This window comes from Ursus arctos, unplaced genomic scaffold, assembly GCF_023065955.2.
Source record: "Ursus arctos isolate Adak ecotype North America unplaced genomic scaffold, UrsArc2.0 scaffold_9, whole genome shotgun sequence".
In the NCBI taxonomy this organism is placed as follows: domain Eukaryota; kingdom Metazoa; phylum Chordata; class Mammalia; order Carnivora; family Ursidae; genus Ursus; species Ursus arctos.
The window spans coordinates 42543119-42563409 of record NW_026623111.1 but is presented as its reverse complement, the minus strand read 5'-3'; the positions used below and the strand labels follow the sequence as shown (position 1 = coordinate 42563409).

Sequence of the window (20291 nt, the reverse complement as noted above, 5' to 3'; positions counted from 1 at the left end):
CCAGAACGGGCATACACATTTATCTCTCCTTATCAATATCAGTAAAATGAAAAAAAAAGATACAAAATTTTTAAAAAAGCAAGAGAGGAAGAAAAGAATATATCCATAAGAGCAATGAAAAAAGGAAAGGAAACCATTAGCAAACACGGCAAACATTTTGAGGAATTTCTAAAAAACAATAAGTACATAGGACTAAACTGAAGAAAAATCAGAGCAGAAAATACTGTAACCCAAACAAAAAATGGGCAAGATTTAGATGAAGAAACTAAAATTTTCCTGAAAGACATAAAACACAACCTGATTTAATGTAAAAGACACAACATGTTTCTGAATGGAAACACAATATTGGAAATGTATTAAAAGTTCCTGAAATAACCGTAAATTCAATGAAATTTCAGTAAGAATCCTAACAGAACCTTTTATAAATAAGGAAGGTGGCTTAGATTTCATTCTGAAGTTCATTTAGGAAAAAAAGTTAAGAAAACAGGAAAAATTGTGGGGGATTTGAGATATCAGAATAAATTACAAGCTACAGTGTGGATTTCACACGAATGAGTCAATACAAGTACACAGATGTAAATTTAGAAAAGGCAGTATGTTAAGGGAAGTAGGAAAAGAAAAAACTTTTTTTTTTTTAAACGTACAGGGATTTATTTATTTATTTATTTATTTATTTATTTATTTATTAAGATTTTATTTATTTATTTGACAGAGACAGCCAGCGAGAGAGGGAACACAAGCAGGGGGAGTGGGAGAGGAAGAAGCAGGCTCCTAGCAGAGGAGCCTGATGTGGGGCTCGATCCCAGAATGCTGGGATCACGCCCTGAGCCGAAGGCAGACGCTTAACGACTGCGCCACCCAGGCGCCCCCAAAAGAAAAAACTCTTTACAAACAGAGTTGGGACAGCCACTCACTGAAGAAAAAATCAGTTAGATTTCTATTTTACATACAAAAATAAATTCTAAATAGAATAATGATCTATATGTAAAACTCAAAACCAAGAAATATTTGTGTTAAACAGAAGTCTTCCATTTAAAACTGTACACTGACTATACACATTTAATCTCCCCTCCCTCTTGAAACGACAGTAAAGGAATAGAAAGTAACACACTCATAAGGACATAGAGAACAAGAAAGAAAACAACAATAGATAAGTGATGTCAGTAACTTATGGAAGACAGAGAATAGACAGAAGAGCGACTCAGAGTGGAAGGATACAATCCGAAGCAAAGCTTCTGAACCTCGGAACTACAGATATTTGGGGCCAGATATTCCTTTGCTGGGGGGGCTGACCTGTGCATTGTGCACCGTAGGACCTTTAGCAGCATCCCAGTCTCCTGAGTAGGCAAGGCCCTTAGTAGTATTTCTAGGTATGAAAAGCACCTTTTCCCCTAGTGTGTCAACCACAAATTCTCCAGGTATTGCCAAACATCTCCTAGGAGGCAGAACTGACCTCAGTTGAGGAACACTAATCTAAAATCACCACAGTTAGCAACTAGCTGATGTGCCCTGAAGAAACTCAACACACAAAGGCACCAAGTGGTGCGCTGGGGCTCAGGAACAGAACAAGGAAGACTGGCTGAAAATCTATACTGGGCACATCACACCCGAGAGAGCTCCTACCTCTTTCTAGAAAGTTCTCTTGGAAACCAGAAATATAACTAAATTTTAAAATAAATCAATAGAAGAGTTAGAAGATAAAGCTGAGGAAATCTCCCAGAAAGAACAAAAAGTCAAAGAGAAAATAAGGGAGATAGGATAAGAACCTCAGATCTCTTTAGGAGGTCCAAAACCAGCTAATAAAAGTTCCAGAGGGGCGTCTGGCTGGCTCAATAGGTAGTGTGTGACTCTTGATCTTGGGGTCATGAATTCAGGCCCCATGCTGAGTGTAGAGCTTACTTAAAAAACAACAACAACAACAACAAAAAAAACAGTTCCAGAGAGAGAAAATATAATAGTACAGTAAATTACCCAAGAAATTGAAAACAAGGAGGAAATTCTTAAAGTTTTCAGAAATAAAAACATGTACAAGGGACTAGGATATAGAATAGCATCAGACATCTCAAAGAAAGTTGAGACACAATGGAAGACAGTATTCAAAATTTTTAGTGGAAATAATTTTCTAATCTAGATTTCCATATACCAAGCCAAATCATAAATCAATTATGAAATCTGAATAAAGACATTTTCAGACAAGTAGTATACCCAGAAACTCTCCTCCCATGTCCTCTTTTCCAGGAAACCGCTAGAGAAGGTGCTATACCAGAATGAAGGAAAGAAAACACGAGGCTGAATACAGGAGAGGGGAACAGAGAAATTCATAAGAGGACATAGTCCGCAACTGAGCAAGATGATGGAAAGCTCAAGACGGAAGTCTTCAGTGGGAAACAACAGAACTGACAGGTTTGAGCATGTGGTAGAGATGCTGCAGTTCTTGACAAAAATTGGCAAAGGGTTTAATGAAAACAGAAAAGAAACAAAAAATAAAATGAAACAAAACAAAAGCAATGATTAATTCCAGGAAAAAGATCTGTAAGAGAAAAGGCAAGAGTAGTACTATCCCATTTGGCTGACCCATGGGCCACTAGAAGTCATAATAATATAAAGTTACTACTAAAGTAAGTGTAATATGTAGTAAATACGAAGTAATGGGGGAAGCAAAAGGGAAGAGTGCTAAGTCATCATCTAACATCATGGATATTCATTAAATAATCTTGAATCAATAAAGTAAGACAAGACTAAGCAGTTATAAGCACATTATTTAGAAACAGGGAGGTAAACACCAGGAGGAATTAGAATTGTGGGTAGTAGTTTTGGGTATAGAGAGGTGGGAAATGAAACTGGGTTTGTTTGTTTGTTTTTTCCATTAAAAACCTTTCAAAATTCCTTGGGTATATCTTGTACAAACAAGATTACATGTATAGTATAAAGAATAACAACAACAAAAGAACATTTATGTATCTATTACCTGGCTTAAAAATATTACCCGAACCTTGAAACTGCTTGTGAGCAGTCTCCAATCACCAATCACATCCCCCAAATCTTGCCACAGTAACCACTTATCATGAGTCTCGTGTTTCTCATTTCTTATTTTTTTTGTATACCATTATCCGTATGAATCCCTAAATAATATATAGTTTAGGTCTGTATACTTTTGAACTCTACACAAGTAGAATCATGCTGCATGTTCTCTGACTCTGTATTTGTAAGATTCATGCACACTGATGTTTGCAGCTACTGTTCACTCGTTTTCACTGCTCTGTAATACTTCACTGTATGAATTATTACCACTATTTCTCTATTTTCCCCATAACTGACATCAAGATTGTTTCTTGTTTTCTACCAGGGAGTTAAGGCTTTGTGAGGCTTTGGTCTGCTGCCACGGGCTATGTGTAACAAATGAACATGGCTGTTTTCCAATAAAAACTTTATGACAAAGACAAACTAGAGGTCAGATTTGGTCTGGGCGCCACAGTTCACTGACCTCCAACCAGGGTTCTTATCTAGAAATGGATTTGCTAGCTCATAGAATATGCCTTTGCTAGGCAATGCCAAATTATCCTCCAAAGAGGTACCAGTTTGCACTCCCTGACCCTACATGTATTTGCTAAATTATGTGTGTTATAACTTGTTAATTTTTTTATTTTTTAAAAAGTAATCTCTACACCCAACAAAGGGCTTGAACCTACAGCTCTGAGATCAAGAGTTGCATGCTCTACTGACTGAGCCAGCCAGGTGCCCTGAACTTTTTAATTTCTGATGCCCTGATGGATGTGAAATGTTTTTACTATGGTTTTATAATTTGTATTTCCTCTATTACTGATGTAGAACACCTTTTTATGTTTATTAGCCACTTGTAATTTCTTCTGCCATGAAGTGTCAATTCATATCTTCTGTTGAGTTCTTTTAGGTTAAATGTATAGCAAATCCTCTCAGTTAGTGGCCTGTTTTTTCAACTTATGGCTATTTGATGAACAAAGAAGTTCTTGTCAATGTAGTCCTATTTATCTGTTTCCTTTCATTTGTGTTTAGGAGCTTACATTCTGGCAGCAGACACTTGCTAGCTGCGTGATATTAGGCAAATTCCACCCCCCCACCTCAGTTTCCTTATGTATGATATAAGGATAATATTAACATTTACTTCATACGATTGTTATCAGAATTAAAATTATATAAAATGTTGAGAAAGCACCTGACACAAAGTAAATGCTATATAAATTGCTATAATTATTATTTCCCCAAGGTCAAAAAGATGTTCTCCTGCTGGGCATGGAGCCCGATACAGGGTGTGAACACATGACCTGAGATTAAGACCTGAGCTGGGATCAAGAGTCAGACCTTTAACCACTGAGCCACCTAGGTGCTCCATCTCTTGTATTTTCTTTCAAAAATTGTAGCTATTTCTTGAACATTCAAGGTTGCAACTGATTTTTGGGTATGGCATATTTGAAGTAGCATGCAATTCCTTCTTAATATACATAGATGTATACATATATATGTGTGTGTTGTGTGTATACACACACACATAAATAGCCAATTGTCCCAGAAATAATTACTGAATAATCCTTTCTTTTCCCATTGACCTGAGTCCTTAATAGATCAAGTTTCCATATCTTTGTGGTTTTGTGGGTTTGCTCTCTACTGGATTTTATAATTTTCCTTTAATCCTTGTGAACTACCACTTTATATTAATTCCTAACTCTAAAGCTTTCATATTTGGTAGGCTAAGTTCCACACCATGCTCTTCTTTAAAATTTCTTTGCAATTCTTAGCTCTGTTTCCATGTAAAATTTAAAATCCATTGTCAATTGATACACACACACATACCATCTTGGAATTTCAGCTGGAACTACATCAACTCTATAGATCAATTTGGGGAGAATTACACTCTTTTTTATAAACATAATGTTTGTCACCTTTTTTATAAACCTGATATATCTCTTCACTTTTTTAGGTCTTCTTTAATGTCTTTCAATAAGGTTGTATTATATTTTCTACAGAGATCCAGCAAATTCGTACATAAGTATCTTACATTGCTTATCTCTATTCAAATGGTTTGGATTTTTCTTTTTCTCTTCTTTGGGATCTGTTATACTTTCAGCACTCACTGTGCATTTTGAATCAGAATTCCTGTGTTTTTATTAGATCTAGAAAGTTATCAGTCATTATCTTTTCAAATACTGCCTCTGTCACACCTTCTAGTACATTCTCCTAGAATTTTGACTAAATATATTGTAGACTTTCTCACTTTATTCTCTAAGGCTTTACCTTATTTTACATTTTCTAAATCCTAGTCTCTTTCCAATGACTTCTAGTACTTTAGATATATTTTTTATACTTTTCTGTTCATTAATTCTCACTTTCAGCTTCTGGGCAAGCTGGACCCTTCTACCTGAAATAATTAAAAATTGGACAAGATACATGAAACAATGGTTTCCAAGACACTGAGCATCAGGCCGTGATGGACAGTAACCCCTGAGGGACAAGAAACAAATGAGATGAGCCCTACCATTGCTCCAGCTTACTGCCTTAAGAATTTCTAGGCTGTGTCACAGGGAAAGGAACTCAGGTGAAGCCTGGTGGTTCCCCTAAGTTCAGAAGACATGACTGAGAGTCAGGGGAGGCCAAGGCAGTTAGGGTTTGCAGAGCAGATACTGGAGGAGAGCTACACAGACAGAGCTCCAGAGATCTATAAAAGGTGCTCCTTGAGTGTTCAGCTGAGCAGAGCTCAGCACAGAGGAAATTACCCAAGGCCAGAGAAAGAACCATCAAAAAGTTAAAGGGAATAATACTCAGGGCTCATGTAGACCAGGAGTAATTCCTGTTGCCATCAGTCAATTGAAAACCTCATAATTGGTGACTAACATAATATAATAAAAAATTATTATATATAAAAAAGAAAACCTCATAATTCATGGGGCAATAGATAGCGTACTCAAAATAGTTCTGTCTCAGCAATGAAACAAAATTAGTCCAGGACTAAATGCTACTCTGGTCCCACCTAATGAACCTTAAAAACAAAACTGAAAGGGCTCAACCTACTTCCATTCTGACTTAACTGTATCCCAGAACAAACCTCAAAAGTACTTATAGGGATACAATCCATCCAGCAACCAAGAAGGTAAAATTCACAATGTCTGACATCTAAAATTACGAGGCATGCAAAGAATCAGGAAAATATAACCCATGATGAGGAGGAAAAAAAAAATCAACTGATAGAAACAGATGATAATATTTATAGACGTGGTAAATAAAAACAGTGAGGACATTGTAAAGGAAACTAGCCAAAATGAAACACCAAGAAAAAAAAAAAGGATTCAGAACACATAACAATTATTTAAAAATTCTACCTCTAGAGAGAGCAATAAGGAATGAAAATGAATTTCATTTTTTCCTCTATGTCTGCATTACCATACAATAATCATAACTAACACCTAGTGAGTGCCTACAACATGCCAGTGACTCTTCTAAGTTCTCGACATGTATTAACTTGTTTAATCTTCACAAAAACTTAGGAAGTACTACCACCATTCTATTTTACAAATAAAGAAACTGAGAGATGGGAAGTTTGAGTAGCTTGTCTACAGGTAATAGGTGACAGAGAAGGACATAAACCCAAGTAGTTGGCCTTCCGAGTATATACTCCTAAACACTGTTACACAGCATCTCTAGCTTACTGTTTTGCAATTTTAAAAACATAGAGCACATTGAAACTATAATTGAAATAGTTATTCATACAACACAATTTACCCCAACTCCAGTTTGATAACTTACCTGATGGTTAATACATGTCAAATGTTCAATAGTTTTCTCTAATTTTGATTTTTCAAAAATACTCACTTCCTGGAGATTCTGAAAAAGAATTTTATGGAAAATGTTTATTCACAGCAGATAAAAAAACAAAATTAGCAAAGTAAGCAACACAGGTCTACAGTACTATTCTATTTGTCTTTTTAATAACATGGAAATCCTTTAGAAAGAAATCCTTTAGACATTTTATAATTTTATAATAATGATGCTTTTGGTTGAAAAAAAAAAAGGACAAGACTTTCTTATCCTTTATATACTACTTCCACGTGTGATTGTAATAGAAGACACAGAATGGCATGGATTTGTTTTTAAAGATTTATACAGATCAATCCATTAGTACAACTACAAAAGGAAAAAACTAGCAGGTTAAGTGTGATCAGGAGTATGCCCTCATGAGAGATGTCAGAGGAACAGAAAGCAAAGAAGAAATGACGAGATCATAGAGACAGGAAAGAATACTACAGGGCCAAGCAAGAGATCAGAATTTCAAGAACAGGCTGGTCAACAGTGTAATCACAAGTACTATTTCTTTGGTTAGGCTATCTTTTTTTTTTTTTTTAAGATTTTATTTATTCATTTGACAGAGAGAGAGACAGCCAGTGAGAGAGGGAACACAAGCAGGGGGAGTGGGAGAGAAAGAAGCAGGCTCCCAGCGGAGGAGCCTGATGTGGGGCTCGATCCCAGAACGCCGGGATCACGCCCTGAGCCAAAGGCAGACGCTTAATGACTGAGCCACACAGGCGCCCGTGGTTAGGCTATCTTATCCAACTCTTGCTGATGCTAAGTGTAGGACAAATGATATACACTGGTATTCCCTGAGAATTTTTCTAATGCAGATTCATACTTCTATCCATGTTATTCATTAAAAAATCAATTAAGACACCTGGACACTTGAATTATATATCTGGTTGGAAGCGTCACTGTGCTGTATGCATTTTTTATTAAATCATTCAACCAGTATTGAGTACAGACTACATACCAAGCACCCAGCAAGGTGTTAGGAATACATGGTGAGAAAAATGGATAAAGCCTCTGACATCACAGTTACTAAAGCCTAGTAGAAAAGACAAACTTAAACAAGATACTATAATAAAACCATGAATATTCTGTTAAGAAAATGAACTTTATGGCAACATATTGAAAGGGAATCTAGAGTCTTGGGTTCATTTCCTGTGTGAGGAAATGATGTTTAACCTGACTCTAAAGTTGGAATAGGAACTAGCCAGGTGAAAGTACTGTAAGTGGGGGGAAGATTTTTCAATAGCCTATGCAGAAAACTGGGGCCAAGAAAAAGTCCATTAAGCTTGGAGTTGAGAAAATGAGATGTGGGAAATGGGGGAGATGAGTTTGGGGGAAAGAAGCTTGAGTTTGGGGAAAAGAAGCTAGACCTTGAAGTAGGCAAACGCCAATCACTGAAGTCTTTGAAAACAGTTCATAGGTTTTACTTCATTTTTTTTTTTTTAATTTATTTATTTGTCAGAGAGAGAGAGAGAGGGAGAGCTCACACACAAGCAGGGGAAGCGGCAGGCAGAAGGAGAAGCAGACTCCCCGCTGAGCAGGCAGCCCGATGCAGGACTCGATCCCAGGACTCTGGGATCACAACCTGCACCAAAGGCAGATGCTTAACTGACTGAGCCACCCAGCGTCCCCAGTTCATGGATTTTAAATCTGATCAGATTTGTATCTCTGAAAGATGACTCTGCCTTCTTTGTAAAATACAGATCTGAGAGCCTGTTGATCCACTAACGCAGTTGGGACAATAATGGCCAGAATGGGATGGGAGCAGGGGAACAGAAAGAAGTACACAGATTCGAGAGAAACTACCGTGAGCTCAGGAGCCAGACTCCATCTGACTTCACAGTTAGGTGATCTTGGGCAGATTATTAAAACTCTGTAACTCAGAGACCACATCTGTAAGCATTAGTTATTTGAAAAGGCTATTGTGAAGATTTACTGAGACAGCCATGTAAAAAGCACTTAACAGAGCCTCCCACATGAAAAGAGCTTAATAAGTGTTGAATATTATTTTAAGAGGTAGCACACATAGGACTTGGTGATTAGTTGAGAGAAAAGAACTTTACAGGAGAGAGGAGTCACTGATGATGCCTGGTGTGACAACTGGGTAGATAGCTGAATAAGAGGAAATTACTAGAGGAGGCTTAAGGATTGAGATGATTAGTTTTTAAGTAAAAGACCACCTATAAACTCATAAATCTTGACTTCTACAATCTAGAAAGATTCTGGTAATATGAATATCACTTTTTCTGAGCTTTCAGTACTACTGCATTTTAAAATCCTGTTTCTACATTCCTTGGTCCTTTCAACAAGTACGGAAAAGAATAAATCAGTAGCTTGTGCTAAAAGCTGCCATATTGCACAGAAACTTTCCATTTGGTAGTTTTAACACTTATTTTTCTAAGAAAGCACATTCTGGAGGGCAGTATTCCAAAAGATCCCAATTAAAAATATTCCGTTGGGGTAAAATTTTAACTGAAAATGTATGACATAAAGACTACCCTTATAATGCTTAAATGTTCTTATTCCTAACTTGAGCTGCTAATTTCTAAGCATTAACTCAATAATACTTATTGGAAGTAAACTACAGAATCCGTAATAGTAACAATAATAACTAATGTTGAGTTCTTATAATGTTCCAAGCACTATTAAGTGCTTTATGTACATTCACACATTTTTTGGGAGATTATAAAAGAAAATATAAGATACTGCTCCTAAATAGGTCACCAAAAGCACAGGCAACAAAAGAATAAAAATACATAAACTGGACTTTATCAAAATTAAAACTCTCATGTTTTAAAGGACACCATTAAGAAAATGAAAAGGCAACCCATAGAATGGGGGAAAGTATCTGTAAATCATGTATCTGATAAGGAGCTTGTACCAAGAATATATAAAATACTCTTACAGTTCAGTAACAGTGAGGCAATGTAAACATGGGCAAAGGATCTGAATAGACATTTCTCCAAAGAAGATAAACAAATGGCCAAATAAGCACATGAAAAGATGCCCGATGTCATTAGCCACTGAGGAAATGTAAATCAAGACCACAGTGGATACTACTGCATACCCACCAACATGAAGAAAATAAAGAAGACAGATAATAACAGGTGTTGGTGGGGATGTGGAGAAATTAGAACTCTTACACACTGCTGGTGAGAATATAAATGGTACAGCTGATTTGGGAAACAGCCTGACAGTTGATCAAATGGTTATGGTTATCCAATGAACCTAGGTATATACCCAAGATAAATGAAAACCTACATCAATAAAAAGTTGTACATGAATGTTCACAGCACCATTTTTCATAATAGTCAAAAAGTTTAAACCACATAAATGGAAATTAAAATGTTTTCTGTCTTTCCACAGAATGGAATATTATTCTACAATAAAAAGGAACATTTTATATATTGATACATACTACATGGATGAACTTGAAAACATTATGCCAAGTGAGAGAAGCCAGAGATAAAAAGATACATACTAAGTGATTCAATTATATGAAATGTTCAGAGTAGGCAAATCTGTAGAGAGAGAAAGTAGCTTCATGGTTGCCTAGGCCTGGGGAGGCCAGGGTGAAATGGAGAACCTCTGCTAATGGGTTTCGGGGGTTTTCTTTCGAGGTAATGAAAATGCTCTTAAATTGATTGTGGTGATAGGCTGAACAAGTCTGTGAATATATATACATATATATATATACATATAAAGATTTTATTTATTTATTTGACAGAGAGAGAGATAGCCAGCGAGGGAGGGAACACAAGCAGGGGGAGTGGGAGAGGAAGAAGCAGGCTCCCAGCAGAGCAGGAAGCCCGACGCGGGGCTCGATCCCAGGACCCCACAATCACTCCCTGAGCCGAAGGCAGACACTTAACGACTGAGCAACCCAGGAGCCCCAAGTCTGTGAATATATTAAAAACCACTGAATTGTACACTTTAAATGGCTGAATTGAATGGTATGTGAATAACTCAGTCACGTTGTTTTACATTAAAAAAAAAAAAGATAATGTCCCTCCACAGGAGGAAGGAACTTCCTATTGAGATCACAGGTCAGTAACTTTCTCTAAAGAACCAAATAAGTATTTTAGGCTTTGTGGGCCAGTTTCTGCTGCAAATGCTCAATTCTGCCCCTGCAGCACGACAGAAGCTACACAGAATACTACGGTCCACAAACCAGCATGGTATTCCAATAACACTGACCAACGATGTAATTTGGATTTCATAGTTTTCATGTGTCATGAAATATTCTTCTATATTTCTTCAATGACCTAAATATGTAAAAACCATTTTTAGCACATGGCCATACAAAAACACAGTGGTCTGGATTTGGTTCATGTGTCATTGTCCGCCAACCCCTTGATCTAGCTGTACATTCTACATAGTCACTTCACAGTAAAACGTGAAGACCTCCCTTTTCCCTATAAATTACCTTTCAAAAATAAGTCGATCTTATTACTTACTTTTAACTTTTCCTTTAAAGCTTCTTTTTCTGACATAATCCTTCTTAAGTCAGATAATGCAAGTTCTTTTTCTTTTTCCATAAGACTAACGATATTATGGGAGACTGCGTTTTGGGTGGACTCCTTTCTTAGTGCGCATAACTGTTCCTGAGCCTTAAAGAATTAAAAGATATAAATAAAACACACTTTGGATGTGCTCCAAAGTGAAAAAAAGGCTAACTAAACACATGCTACCTTTGCTCTCTTTCCAAATCCCAATAAAATGAGTAAAAGGATTAAAATAACAACAACAACAAAATCCCAAGACAAGGAGATTGAAAGGAAATGCCAGCTACAAAAGTTTGGAAACCAGACAGCAGATAGACAATTAGTAGTTAACTAAGCAGACCCAAGAAAGCTAAAATCCAAGCCAATAGTGGGGAAAGCCCAGAAATGAATCAATCTGCAAATCTGGAGATTCCAAAAAAATCTCCAAAAGTAAAAAACACCTTTTTCAACTTGACCTTTTAACTTACATGTCCTTCTCCCTCTCTAAAGTAGCATTAGAACTTCACGGGAAATTGGTATGGAACAAATTTAGACACTTTGCTCTGCTCGTATTCACCTGCTCTCTGACAACTGAGGCTTTATAACTGGGCCAAGCTGTACCAACTCTCTCTTCCCTAGAGTTTTTTTAAACTACAGGCTAAGTCCTTAATATCCAATATATCCAAATTGTGGGTGCTACCCACTGTCTGATAGACTCCTAACATGTCTCAATCCCAAGGATAAACTTGGCTCAGAGTCAGGCTAAGACCTGTGCCACGTAGCTTTAGAAGTAGGAAATTATCTCTAACAGACTTAACACACAGATAGACTAGAAGAGAATAAATATGGAAAAAATAATAGAGATCTCTGCTTTGGGAACAGGACAACAAAAGAAACTACTACCATACTTAGATAATTCTAATTATGAAGGAATATAACAAGGTCCATATAATACAGTAATTTAAAAGATTTATACTGGTTCCCTTGTAATTTGTTCTAAATAATCTGTTGGCTTAATCAGTTTCTTACTTCATTATATAAGACACTTAGTTTATCTCTTTCTGCTGTCAATAATTTAACATTGGACTGTATATCCTCCATATGTTTTTCAAATCTTTCCAGCATACGCTGAAGTTCATCTCTTTCTCTTGTGATCAGATGAATTTCTGAGTTGTAATCACCCTGAAACATAATTTAAAAACAAGTTATCATTTGTTATAATTATCACCATATGGTTGTCACAGGATGTTGGTAATGACAGTGACTGAATAATGTTAACAGACAAAAAGAACGCAAATTTTTTATCCATAATGAGGGCAGCAGATGAAAGTGTAGGCAGTACTGGGGTAAATTTCCTGGACTTCAAATGCCCAAGAAGGGACCCCCCTGCTGCCAATGATACCACTTGATCAGATCCTGTCAGACGCCTCAACTGTCATTCTCCTGGAGTTGTTTATAATGGTCATAACTGAAGTGTAATCCCCAGAGCAGAAGCATCAGCAGCAAGTAGGAACTTGTTACACACGTAAGTTGGTGAGCCCATCCCAGACATACTAAATTGGAAACTGTGGGCATAGGGCCCGTAACTACAGTTTATCAAGCCCTCCAGGCGATTCTCATGCAGGCTAATTGCTGGGAACCACTAGTTGACAACCGTCTCCAGGGAAGGGACTAGGAGGGTATGTGTGTGCCTGCTCACCCAGTGCAAGTAACTATTACAGCCTAGCACATTCTTCAGTGTTTTCTGACTGAATCTGAGATCAATTTCCCAGCCGCACCAACCTCCACAACCATCCCAGTCCCAACCTATGTGAAATCTATTTTTGCAATGAGATAAATATAAATATTTCTACCAGGCAGTATACATTAAGGATGTTCACCAAATAAGCAAATACTTCCAACATTTCTAAAACAGAATGATGCCTATTATTTTAGTCCAATTCAAAAGATCCACTATCTTCAAAACGATGTGGAAAATAAAGGTGATAAATGTAGACTTGGGATACAACGTATCTTTCTTTTTTAGAGGGCAAGCGAGCGAGCAAGCAGGGTACTGGGAGAATCTTAGGCCCGTGTCACACCCGGTGGACCAGGCGAGCTTGATGCAGGGCTTGATCTCACAACCCTGAGGGAATGTAAGGTATCTTAACATTAAAGTTCTAAATGCAAAAGCCCCAGGAGGAGATAATCTGATCATCTGGTACATTGGAAAGCATCCTGATATATGTTATTCACTATCTACTGTACACATAACCATGACTAATGTAGACTTGGTATCTGTGAGGTACCTCTAACCTGCCACTTGGAAGTAAGTTATCCTCTTGGTTAAACAAGCAAAATCAAAGCATAATGGATGAGATTAGTTATCTGGACACCTTAAAGGATAAGATATTTTACAGGACAAAAGCACATTAGGGTTTGAGGACTTAATTAAGGCTTAGATAACTATAAAAGAAAATCTGCAACCTAACTATATCTACATAAAAATATCTTACAAAAAGGAGGTGGTTTGCATAGATTTTAGAAAAGGAGAAGTCAGTGAAAAAAGATTTGACAATCCTGCAGATGTGGTCACTGAGCACTGGAACCAAGCAGAGCTGAGCCTCGTACTATTCCACTGCACTGGAGTCACAGATGGGACACGGCTGACAAAATTCAGCAGGCTAGGGCAAAAGCCCAGAAGTAGTGAGGGGCTCCTGAGCTCTAGGCTTGGCAGAAGAGTCACACTGTTCATCCAGCTTCTCTCCCAGAGCTAAGCTGAGGACCTGCGGTGGGGTGAGAGTTGGCCGTCTGGTTATAAATAAAGTTGGGACATAAAAAAAAAAAAGATTTGATAGTTTATTATCATTACTGTCTAGGTCTCAGCTTAAATCTCACTTTCTCTAAGGAATCTTCTGACTCTTCAATCTAATTTAGATCTCCCTCTTTGTTTTCTTAGAGCATTCTGAAACCTTCTATCCTTTTTTTTACTAACACTATAGATGAGCTTATAAAGTTATTAACATGATTAGGTGTTTAATATACGTCTTTTCCACTAAAATGTGAGCTCAATGAGAGACACAGTAGGTATTTGGTCTGACCACACCTTCAGTGCCTAGCATGGTACCTAAAATGAATGAATTCTCCAACATTACTGACTGGCCTTCTCAAGCAAGGACTCTAGCTCTTTTCTAAATATACCTTGTATAGACATAAGTATGCAGATATTTATATTTGTGTTCATATGTAATTGTTAATAATTCTTTTACCATTCCATTGTTCCTGACACACACACACACACACACGCACATGCTCATGACATACAGACACAGTACTAAACACTACAAGCACAGAAGCTAAGTCTTCTTTATCTCACATCCAGTGCCTCATTCAGAGCAGGCACTCAATATGTACCTGTTGAACTGAATGTAACTTTGTATCTAGACCTGATGTGCTTTGAACCAGCAAATAATAAGGGAATGAAATATTTACTAGGAACTAGGTGTACTGCTAGGCCCTTATTATCTCATGTAACCTTTGGAAACAGGGGTTTCATGAAGTGAGGTAAATTGTCCAAGGTCATAACGGCAGTTTGCGTCTCCAACTCTAAAGCCCTTTCTACTCCACTATACTTGAAACTCACAATTGGAACCATAGTGAGTACAAGCACAAGGAGAAAGGAGGCGGTGCTCACCCTACACAGACAGTAGAGAATCAATGGGTGTATTTTTGACAAAGATCATTGATATTAAAAGTATCAATATTTTTTCTGAGTTACTGCAATCCTAAGAAACTGTGCCTCAGTTTGTCATAGGGCAAGATTTGAAAACTCAAAACTGTGTACCAAATCCAGCTTTAGAGAACTTTGTTGTTTGCTATATAGTTTCTAAACATGTTTAAAATACCCAAGTTTAGGTGCAGATGCACTCTCTAGTGCCCAGAACTCTCAACTGTTTTACACTTCAACCATTTCACTCATGTACACACCTACTATTCCCTGCCATTCCTGCAACTTATTATGGGAACTCTAAAATGCTCTGAACACCCTACCTTTCTAAACTTTAGAAAAGGAATTCTTTATCTGTGTTAGGATAAATAAATAAATAAAACATTAGAAAATTTTAAGAAAATACGTAAGTTGAAAGGGGATAAAAGTCTCTTCTGATTTTATCAGTACCTCAACAATATCTCTTGTTTGTTCTTCAACTGTAAATTTATATGGAGGAGTTAAATCAAATATGTAGGTTAAAAACTCTGAGATATTTGTCTACTCAGTTTTATTTAATAAATATATGATTACACTAATCAACCATTTTATGGAAGATTCTCCTATGCAATGAAGATGATCAATTCAGTGATTCATTTTTTTCTGAGTCCTAAGTATATATGGGGCTTAAAAAACAACTCAGTAACACATACATTAACTTCTACAGCATTTTCTCACCAATTCATTCTGCTTATAACAGATAACACAATGTAGTGTTTTTACTAACACCTATAAATCAAATTCAGCCATTAGCCAATGAAGTTAAAAAACCCAACCATTTGATAACGGACACAGGATCTTCAGGAAAAAGATGATGAAACTAGTAAACTCAGCCAAGTCTGAAATTTTTTTAACCTATTATCTTCATGTATATGTCACAGTGACTTCATATTTTTAAACATTTGAAATTAAATGTTTTGAGTTTTAATTTTACTCCCAACTTCCCCTAATTTTATCTAGTTCGTAGATAATGTTAGTCATAAGCCTCCAGAACTCCTATAGCTCTGAAGCTTAAAAAGAAAAAGAAAAACGTGAATGAAGAATTCAAATGCTACTCATAAAACATTGAAAATAACTATGACCTAAAATAGAGATACATGAATTTAATCTCTCATGACACACGGCTAACTTTACCTAATACACATCTTTAGACTACTAACTTATAGATGTGGCTGTAGCAGACAAATGGGAAGACCTGCCCTGCACTCACTTCCACACTCTACCTGCTCCTGTTGCGTGGTTAACATGAAAGATGTCTGGTGTGCGCAACGTGCCCCGCCTTTCTGACTGGTCCAAGGCTGGGAATAGCAAGTAGCCATGTTGTCTGCCATGTGGATGAAGCCACTCTGCTTTGAGAGAGAAAATGCAGCTGATACCAAGAGTAAAGGACAGAAAGGAAACGTCCAGTAGCATGAATTACTAGTTCCAGTTTCTGGAAGCCCAGATGTCCCTGTACTTACCCTATACATGTAATGAGCTATTCATCTTTCCTTAATTTCCAAAAATCAGTATGTTATGCTTTGTTCTTAAGTAGTTTTCCTAATAAATGGAATGTTTCTACAGTATAGGTCATGTAAAAAAAACCCAAAAATCAAAATTAAGAAAAATCTCTTCTTTTTTTTTGAGAGAGAGAGAATGTACACGCGCCTGCATATGTGAGCAAGGGGAAGGGGCAGGGGGAGAGAGAGGAAGAGTCTTGAGCAGGCACCATGCCCAGAGAAGAGCCCAACTCCGGGTTCAACCTCACGACCCTGTGATCATGACGTGAGCCTTTCGAAATCAAGAGTCTGACGCCGCTTAACCGACAGAGCTACCCAGGTGCACCACCCCCTGCTTTTAAGTAGGCTCTACATCCAGCACAGAGGCCAACGCAGGGCTTGAACTCATGACTCTGAGATCAAGACCTGAGCTGAGATCAAAAGTCAGATGTTTAACTGAATGAGCCACCCAGGCGCCCCAAGAAAAACTTTTAAAAAACAAATATGAATAAAGTTATATTTAATACAATAATCACACCAGAAAAGTTTGTTCATAAAGATACACTCCTGATTATCAATCAACCTTAAAAAGAGATATTACCTTTTCTAGTGTTTTAAATATTGGGATTTTTTCACGTGTAGAATAATTTGTAGAGCAAGATCTTCGCTGTATTATATGTTGGAGTCTTTCTAGCTCTTTCTTATAAAAATCTCGTTCTTCTTCTATACCTTTGAGAAATGTATCTAAACGAGAGGGTGACTTGTCTCGACGTTTTATTCCATGTTCTAGCCTCATCCTTTCAACTTCCAGAGTAAGTTCTCTTTCTGTAAATTAAATATTAAAAGTGTTGCATGTAAATTACACAACTAGCCAAATATATTCTATCAATTAGTTTTAGAATACAAGCTACTAAAAATCATTAACTTTTGTATATCACCTACCACTGGCTGATATCAAAGAAAAGAAGTAAACATTGAGAAAAATGAGGAAAAAGAGCACAATTTACATTAAAAGTTTAAATAAAATCTAATAAGTCAAAGTCCTCCTACTTTTGTCTTATCACAAGGATGGTAACATTTAGTACTATAGAATGAATAAACTACCACATGGTACTTTCTGGGGATCTGAAAATGCATTAAAAGAAAATCTGCCTATAAGCAATTAATCTTAATATGCATGATTTTTAACATTAAGCTTGAATTTACTACAGTATTATACAAAGAGATCAAAGCAACTCATCTCTCTCCAAATAAGCACAACTATTAACTTTTACCACAAGTTACCTTTTCATGAGTCCCAAGTAGCCTAATACTGGTAATTTCACATTGTTCAATCTAATTTAACTCTGAGGCATGAAATGATTTTCAAGACAAACTCTGATTCACTCTCATCTCTTCTTTCATTCATTTGACAGGTATTTATTGAGCATTTACTCTATGCCCAGCACTAGCTAAGAATACAACTATGAAAAATACAGCTAAGGTCAAACAATTATTCTGTGTAGTAGGATAAAATCTACAAAAGAACAGCATGCAATGCAATCTGGAGGACGAATTGGTAAATTCATCCCAGGGAGTGACCAGAGAGGTAAGAAAATAGGAGGGTGGGAAGGAATGGGCTATTGGGTTAAATGCTAAGAAGTCAAATAAGTTAATGAATGAAAAATGACCACTACATTTAGCATAATGGGGATGAGGGAAGCGCTTCCAAGAGCAGCTCAGGTGGGGATGGAGGCCAACTGGAGTGGACTGAGGAGCTAACGGGTAGTAGTGATCAAGCAGAAACAGCAAGGGTGGATGACCTTTCAAGATGTTAAAACTGAAAAAGAGAAAAGGGTGGCTGGAGGGGAATGGGTCAAAGTTTTTGTCATAGAATGGGAAAAGGGTAAGCAAGGTTTATTGTTGCTGTTTAAATTTCAGTTAGTTAGCATACAGTGTAATATTAGTTTCAGGTATACAATATAGTGATTCAACACTTCCACACATTACCCAGGGTGCATTAAGACAAGAGCACTCCTCAATCCCCATCATGTATTTCACCTATCCCCCCACCTACCTCCCCTCTGGTAACCATCAGTTTACTCTCTAGCATTAAGAGTCTGTTTCTTTTTTTTCTTTTCTTTCTTTCTTTTTTTTAAGATTTTATTTTTAAGTAATCTCTACACCCAACGCGGGGTTCAAACTCACAACTCTGGATCAAGAGTCGCATGCTCTTCTGACTGAGCCGGCCAAGTGCCCCAAGAGTCTGTTTCTTTGTTTGCCTCTCTTTTTCCCTTTGCTCATTTGTTTTCTTAAATTCCACATATGAGTGGGGTGCCTGGGTGGCTCAGTCGGTTGGGTGTCTGCCTCTGGCTCAGGTCATGATCCCAATGTCCTGGGAATGGGTCCTGCATTGGTCTCCCTGCTCAGCAGGGCATCTGCTTCTCCCTCTTCCTTCTACCCCTCCCTCCTGCTCGTGCTCTGTTTCTCTCAAATAAATAAAACCTTTAAAAAAAAAATTCCACATATGAGTGAAATTATATGGTATTTATCTTTCTCTGACTTATTTCACTTAGCATAATACTCTCTAGCTCCATGCATGTTGTCGCAAATGGCAAGATTTCATTCTTTTTTATGGCTAATATTTCATTGTATACATATACACCACATCTTCCTTATCCACTCTTCAGTCGATGGACACTTGGGCTGTTTCCATAATTTGGCTACTGTACATAATGCTGCTATAAACATCAGGGTACATGTATCCCTTTGATTTAGTATTTTTGTGTTCTCCGGGTAAATACCCAGTAGTATGATTGCTGTATTATAGGGTAGTTCTATTTTTAACTTTTTGAGGAAGCTCCATACTGTTTTCCACAGTGGCTGCACCAGTTTGCATTCCCATCAACCGTACAAGACAGTTCTCCTTTCTCTGCATCCTCGCTAACACCTTTTGTTTCTTGTGTTGTTTTTAGCCATTCTGACAGGTATGAGGTGATATCTCACCGTAACTTTCATTTGTATTTTCCTGATGGTAAGTGACGATGAGCAGCTTTTCATGCGTCTATTGGCCATCTGTATGTCTTCTTTGGAAAGATGTCTATTCATGTCTTCTACCGAATTAACTGGATTATTTGATTTTCAGGTGTTGAGTTCTGTAAGTTCTTTATATATTTTGGATACTAATCCTTTATCAGATATGTCATTTGCAAACATCTTCTCCCATTCTGTAGGCGGCCTTTTAGTTTTGTTGATTGTTTTCTTTGCTGTGCAGAAGCTTTTTATTTTGATGTAGTCCTAATAGTTTATTTTTGCTTTTGTTTCCCTTGCCTCAGGAGACATATCAGGGTAAGTATGTTTAAATGCCAATGGACAAAAACAGTACAGACTTAAGTTAGGGAAAAGAGATAATTAATATGCGAGGTTTTAAAATTAGAGAGGACAGGATCCAGAGAACAGATGGAGGCAGTGGCCTTTCCTAAGAGGGACACACTTCTATAGTAACAGGAGGGAAGATAAAAATGGACAGTTTAAGATCTTGAGACACGAAACTGACAGAAGGCCTCCCTGATGGCTTCCATTCTCTTAGGGAACCTGAAGATCGCCCACTCAGAATGGGAGGTGGAATGAGCGTCATAGGCTTATTAAGAATGGAAAACATTTGAAATGTTCCCTGCAAAGAGTAGGAGAGCAAGTGGTAAGAAATACAGAGTAAGACTTCTATACATCATGGAGAGTGCTGCTGAAGTTCAGGACCATCTAATTTACAGGGCTACT

At 37.3% G+C, this 20291-nt stretch overlaps 1 protein-coding gene across 5 annotated transcripts in view; it reads right to left on the bottom strand.

Moving 5' to 3' along the window:
- Positions 1–20291, bottom strand: part of CEP135 (centrosomal protein 135) — a 72918-nt gene that overhangs the window by 29772 nt on the left and 22855 nt on the right. For 4 of the 5 annotated variants that reach the window (XM_026508935.4, XM_057309743.1, XM_057309742.1 and 1 more), the window contains 4 exons: positions 17137–17360; positions 12342–12494; positions 11286–11438; positions 6775–6852 (listed from right to left, as the gene is read on the bottom strand). In XM_026508935.4, coding sequence (XP_026364720.1) covers positions 6775–6852; positions 11286–11438; positions 12342–12494; positions 17137–17360 — 608 coding nt within the window. The remainder of the gene's footprint in view (positions 1–6774; positions 6853–11285; positions 11439–12341; positions 12495–17136; positions 17361–20291) is intronic. The other variant, XM_048212023.2, reaches the window with a different exon arrangement.